This window comes from Mastomys coucha, unplaced genomic scaffold, assembly GCF_008632895.1.
Source record: "Mastomys coucha isolate ucsf_1 unplaced genomic scaffold, UCSF_Mcou_1 pScaffold18, whole genome shotgun sequence".
NCBI lineage: Eukaryota > Metazoa > Chordata > Mammalia > Rodentia > Muridae > Mastomys > Mastomys coucha.
In genome coordinates this window covers 19096433-19103030 of record NW_022196900.1, presented here as the reverse complement: position 1 = coordinate 19103030, position 6598 = coordinate 19096433, and the positions used below count along the sequence as shown (strand labels likewise).

Genomic DNA, 6598 nt, shown 5'->3' with positions numbered 1-6598 from the left:
ACACACACCATACACCATACCACACACCACACACACACACACACAGACCACACAAACACACACACACACCACATACCACACCACACACACACACACACACACACACACACTGTGGCTTAGAATCTTTTTACAGCAGAAGGAGACAAATCAACAGTTTTTATTTTTTTCAGAAAGGTGGATGTTAAATATAATTTCAGTGCACTATTTGGTGAACAGGACAGGAAGCGATTATTACAAATAATGCTTTGAAGGCTATCAATAATAAAAAGTGTAATAAAAAATGTCCAGGCTTTCATGAACGGTGAACATGCCAGGTGGCAGAGCAACATAGAAAAAAGACTACGGCAACTCAGCAGTCTTGGAAGCGGGAGTAGCTTTTACTGCTTCACTTGACTGCTTCATCTGTTCAAACTAAATCTTAACTACCACATATAACTTTGGATAAATAAGTTTTATCCATCAGTTTCTTTTCCTCCACACTGAGACTGAAATGCAGAGGTAACAGTGGTACACACCCCTCTGAGAACAGTCAGGATCAAAGAAGGAAGACAGACTCAGCAAAAGCTTGAAAATCTTCAACACAGAGAACTATGTGAAGTGTCCCTTAGAGCAGTGTTGTGGTAATCCCTTCTCACCATGCTCAGTGATGTGACAGTCTTCAATGATGGCTGACTCTGCTTTTAGTAATATCAGCACCTAAAGCTGCTCAAGGACCTTCCATATAGTCCACCTCACACTTCAACTTTATTATCTTATCAAAACAAGAGTTAGATATAATTAAGTATTTGCAAATGACACAAGGGCTAATGATAGCTAAATTTTTGAAACCATCACAAAAGTAGGAAGTGATGGAGATGGGTTTTAGGGTTAAGGTTGGCTTAGAGGTTCTGTCTGGGCTGGAGAGAGATGGCTAAGTGGGTAAAGCCCTTGGTGTGCAATCATGAGGACATGAATTCAGATCTCCAAAACAAACATGAAGTTGAGCATTGTGGGTGTGTCTGTAATCCCCATATTCTCATGGGAAGTCGGGAGGTGGAGGCAGGAGAGTCCCTGGAAGCTTGTAGGCCAGCTAGTCTGCATTACACAGTGGCAAATGAGAGATCTCCACATGCAGACCTTGGCTGCACTTATCTACACTTACACATGAATACATATATACACACACACTCAGAGAATCAAAGAGAGAGAGAGATACAGAGAGAGAGAGAGATTGAGCTCTTAAGATAGACAGTGTCTTATAGTCATGGTTATGCACAGAAAATGGGAGGCTTAAATATTAATTTTAACCAATATATTAATTTCTAGGATCAGAATATAATTTTTCAGATCCACTTAACCCATCTTCCAAAGCTATCCAAATTCCCTTTGAAATGTTCACTGACACAATCGCCTGGCTGTACTGAAGGGTATGGTTATGTTGATTGACAGATCTCTTCCTGTTTACTCTCCTCTAGCACCCAGCTTTCATCCCAGCCAGAGCCTGTCTAAACTGGAGCCCTGTCTCTTCTCCTGATCCAAGAACCACATGAACAACAAGCACATGAGGACGCACGCAGCACTTTTTGGATCCACAGAAAACGTAGCTTGAATTCCATCTGTTGCTGAGTAGGGTGTGCTGCTGCCTCCCTCTGTCCTTTATGGACCTAGAACATGGCACTGCAGACACACTGACTTACGGTTGAACCCTTTCTATGACCCTCACAGCAACCACGAGTAATCCTTAGTGTGACCCTGGATAATGGCACTGCTTCACTCCATGAGGAAGTGAAGGCAGAGACTGAGAACTTTCTTTAAAGATATGTAGCAAGATGCTGGGGTCAGGGAAGAGGTCATGTGCCCAAATGCAAAGGAGCTAGGTGCATTGTGTTTTAAAAAGAAAATTGATGCCAAGACCTTAAAAATTCCTGGTTTTCTAACTATTATCAATACAGCATTGGTTCTTCTTTCAATCTAAGAAAACACTTTGCTACTGGAAATTTTTCAGATTCACCAAAGAGAATAACAGGTATTGGTCCTCATCTGACATATCCTAATGGCTGTATCATCTAATTGAGGTGAAATGAAAGTTTTTGTCATGATGTCTTTGTCACTTGTAAGATTTAACAACACACGACCATTAAAGCAGTGTCATTAATTGCTCAAAATTGAGTGCACTCTGGGTTGTCTCCATCAGGGATGGACTTTCACGGGTGTTCTCTGCAGCTCTCGAGAATCTTTGAGTCCACATCCCTTGGACGTCTTCAGCCACAGGCCTGTAAGGACCCAGGTAAAGCATGCTACCTATGACCCTCACAGTGACCATGGATAATCCTTAGTGTGACATTATATAATGGCATTGCTTCACTCCACAAGGAAACGGAGGCAGAGACTGAGTACTTTCTTTAAAGCTATGTAGCAAGATGCTGAGGTCAGGAAAGAGGGCACTAACAGCATCACCCACTCAAGCCTTCATGTCCTTGCTTTACATTCTTCATTGTCTGATTTCTAGCATGCGGTATTTTCACATAACTGCAGATTCTGTATCCTCGGGTTCTTCAGTTGTATGGCCTGTGAGAGGCACCAGTCTTGAGTTAATCTCAACAGCTGCACTCCCTACTCCCATGTTCACATAGTGCCTGCTGGACACAGGAAAACGCTTGTTCACGTTAGAGTTGCTCTTGAACCACTGTCCACAGCCCTAGCTGGAGGCTCTACTGGGCCCATGCACTCCTGTCATGGACCTGAGAGGATCAGTCCACTGACGTCTCCCTCACCTCTCCTCAGTGACCTCGAGTCCTACTTCATCTTTTGAGACGTTATGAAATGTCCACTCTTGGCTTCTGCACATAAGGGCAATGACGTAAAGCCACCGTGCTTTCCTGCACATGCAATGAGTAACTCTGACCATGTGTGTCAGTATGAAACACTCACCCAGGACTTGCTGTCCTGGATGGAGTTCACAACAGCTGTGTCAGCTCTGCCTGACTCATGAGTGGAATCTGTGACTCCTACCCCTGAGTACATGCGATTTGAAAGACAAGGCTTCTCCACTTATCTAAAGAGAAATTAGACAGACAAACACTCAGGGTTTAGTAGTAAATGGGGTCATTTTGAAGGTTGGGGTTTTGTAAGGAAGTCCTGGGCATATTAAAGAAATCCAATTCTGTCCATGTGAATCTTCTGCTCATACAGAAATTTTAACCTCCCGCCATCTATTTAACACACCCTAATAAATCAGCAAGTACTCTTAAAATATGTGGCTGTGTAAATTCAATAAAACTTTGGCCACTTTCATACATGATGATTTTCAAAACTCTCCTACTTGAGGTGAGAAAATTAAATCCATTAAAAAATATATAATTAGTTAAAATTATCTAGAAGGACAATCACCTTTTGGTCTCAGAATGTTAGGTATTTAGATTAATTTAAAGCTAAAATAATAAACTATTAATCTCCATGTGCAGAGGAAGAGGTGGATCCTTTTAATATTCCTCTAAGACTTAAACAGCCCTGTTTTAAGACCGTCCATTCTAAACCTGTCCACTTTACTGAACACTAACTGTGTATTGTGTGCAGGTCCTTTGATTTCAGTCTCCATACTGGACTTGGACAAACAATTCGCTAACAAACTCTTCTACTGCTGTGAGCAAGCTCAGCAGAGCCATCATAGTTTTCAATATTAAGAGAACAACACATTCAAATGGCTCTTTTCTATCTAAGTACGCCATATAGTACAGCATTTAAAGTCTTTAGGATTTCACAGTATTATTTACTTTCAGAATTCATCTTGTGTATTGAACAGATGTCTAACCATCCAGGGGCAGTGCTTGCAGAGAAGGCTGACATGAACCCAATCCTAATTTCAATTGTTACCATAAACAGAATAGGCTAAGAGAGATATTGTTTTGATTTTTAAATTTTGCAGCAAATACATTGTTAAAAAAAAAAAAAGCAAATTGAATTGGTGTTCTGGTAGTTTTCTTTAAAAGCCGGCATACTTGATATTGTTACCCTGTGCTATGATTGTCTGAAGTTTGCAAAACAGAGGTGATCATATGCATTTGAATGGGGGCTTAGTATGGTTGGGGACTAAAACAAAAAATCATTTGTCTCCAGAATCTAAATAAGCATACACATACAGAGGTGTTTTGTGGAGCTTTGTTATTGTTGTTTTGTGTACCCACAGTTGATGTAGAACTTCAAAACAGCTGTGCTGCTCTTAACACGCTGAGTACGCTGAGGTTTAGCATGTATCCTCTCCCTTGTCAGAAACTGCCTGCTATAGATTAAAATAAATAAGAGCGATTAGAATCCGTAGGTCCGAGCAGCCAGGTATCGCTCTACCGGACATCTGGGTTTTGATCAGGAAGTACTAAAATAAGCCAAAGCCAATGTTAAGTCCTTCTGGTTATTATTAGTTATCTTAGAAGGTCCGGACTCTTTTTTATCTAAAGATATCTTAAAGTATCATTGTGGTATAAATTATTTAGAACATTAGAAGATTCCAGTCCCTTTGCCCCAGAAAAATGAAAAAGAAGAATGATGTAAATAAACAAGAAAATAAACCTGTAGGCTCAGACTGTTTGGAAAGAATGCTGTCTGTTACGTGAGATCCATGGCCTCGTAGTTCCAGAACTGTAGGTGAACTATAAAACTTAAGGATGCGTTTCCCATGTACGTACAAACGCCATTCATTAATTATTCAAGATAAAATTTTTCAGTACTTTGGCAACCCAGTAGAAATGGGAAATAATCCATCTAACTAAAGTCTAGAACTCTGCATAACTCTGTTGTAAGACCCGCTTCACGGCACCATCTGATAGCATTTAGTCTGCTTCTTCCTGCCTTGACCTGAAGCCCCTTCTCTTTGCAAATCACGTTATTTGCCACTCTTCCTGATTCTAACTTTCATAATTCTCAGCCAGAAATCACTGCTCTGTGGATGTTCTTGCTACTGCAACAGGTGTTTGTCACTTTCTTAAGTTACTTTCCCCCTTAGGTGGTGTTATTTCCGGTACATTCCAAAGGCACTGAAAAAAAAGCTAGTGCAGTCAATTGCCAAGACCAAATCAGGACCCCAGTAGCAAAGTTACGGAGAATCTGTTGTCTCCAGTCTTTTATTGGCACTTGTTTTCTGTGTGTCTTTCTCTGGGTCTAGTTACTAAAATGTTCACTAAGAGTTTGGTGAAAACCAAAACTGAAAGTAGAAACGACTTTTTCTCAGAAGCAAAACACTCTGGATTTCTGGAAGTGGGGCGGATTATATTCTTGGCAAACCCAGTGTGGAACAGTTTTGATCACCCATTTAGACCACCCCAGTGTCTGACAGACACAGAAAAAGAGCCAACCTCGATAACTCATGTTCTCATCTCCCCAGAAGGGAGGTCTCTGCACACATCATGTTGTGTTTAATTGTAGAGCTTAGAAAGGAACAATTATCGGAGAAGAACCCATCAGTCTGTATATGCTTTTCTCTCTCTCCATACATTCTATCCCTACATCACGCCAGTATGAATCAGTCACCATGAAGCTCACACGCACTTTAGGGCAAGATTGTACAGACCAACCTTTTGGAAGTCTCTCAGTCCCGCTGAAGGCAACCAGGGTGAGCATCTGTAACAGTGGAATGTTGACAAGCTCTCTCATGATTAATCCAGGCTCAGGAAGAGAGGTTGCTTCTGGACAATCTGAGGAAAACGCTCCCAGGTTTACATTTTAAAGCGTGGTTAGTTACAATAGAGCTGTCCGCTAATGACTGTTTGTGTCTGCAGTGCCACAGGCTCTAAGTATAATCAGGAATCCTCAGACCTGACTGTAATGATGGACGTGGCCAGCTGGGGAGAACTCACTCAGGCCAGTAATGCAAGTGGAGGGCTGGAGGAACAAGGGAAAGAAAATCCCCTCAGAATCCCTTTTAAGACAGTGGCAGAAGGACAATACCAGATGCCTTTTACTGCCATCACTACTTTCCCTGAGCTACAGCATTCCTAATGCGAGGTCAATCCCCCACCTCTCCTGCACTCAAATGAGGAATCTGGATCAAGCTAATTTTGACTTTTTTTCATCGCTCACCTGACCCCCAGCTGACAGCCAGACTAGTTCAGCTACACCAGATTTCACCCACCACACATTCCTTGAATTCTCTCCTTTTTATTCCCTTGCACTAGTAAGGTGTGACTAACCTGTTTCTTAGGCAATCATTAGAGTCTTACACTTTTATCTCTGAGATATATGAGCATTCGATAGCCCCTTCTGCCCCAAAGGTTGCAGTGATTTCTTGTCACATAAAAATGTGTGCAATCCTCTCTGCTGTGACGTAAGGGGACTCACTGGCATCTACTTGTCTCTCTAGCATCATCTTTTATGATCCATGTTTCTTACTAGTCTTTATCATATTTGATGGCCTGCTGACAGTGACTTGTTCCCAAGCAACCCTAACTGACTAAAAGGCTGATATCTTCCTTCATTTGTGGTTGACTACATGAAACCATACCTATCACCTACCCCCAAAACATAAAGGCTGGCTGCACCAGTCCTTCCAGTAGCATGCATCCTTAAGATGGTGCTGAAGTGATGTTCATGAAAGCCTACTGTATCCATGACTTTTTTCATTGTTATG

The 6598-nt window shown here is 41.6% G+C and overlaps 1 protein-coding gene across 8 annotated transcripts in view; it reads right to left on the bottom strand.

Moving 5' to 3' along the window:
* The window catches only part of Musk (muscle associated receptor tyrosine kinase), a 96584-nt gene extending 90836 nt beyond the window's left edge, over nucleotides 1-5748 (bottom strand). For 7 of the 8 annotated variants that reach the window (XM_031377491.1, XM_031377492.1, XM_031377494.1 and 4 more), the window contains exon 1: nucleotides 5547-5722. In XM_031377491.1, coding sequence (XP_031233351.1) covers nucleotides 5547-5625 — 79 coding nt within the window. In that variant the 5' untranslated portion in view covers nucleotides 5626-5722. Of the gene's footprint in view, nucleotides 1-5546 lie in introns of all 8 variants that reach the window. The other variant, XM_031377497.1, reaches the window with a different exon arrangement.
* Nucleotides 5749-6598: the final 850 nt, after the last annotated feature.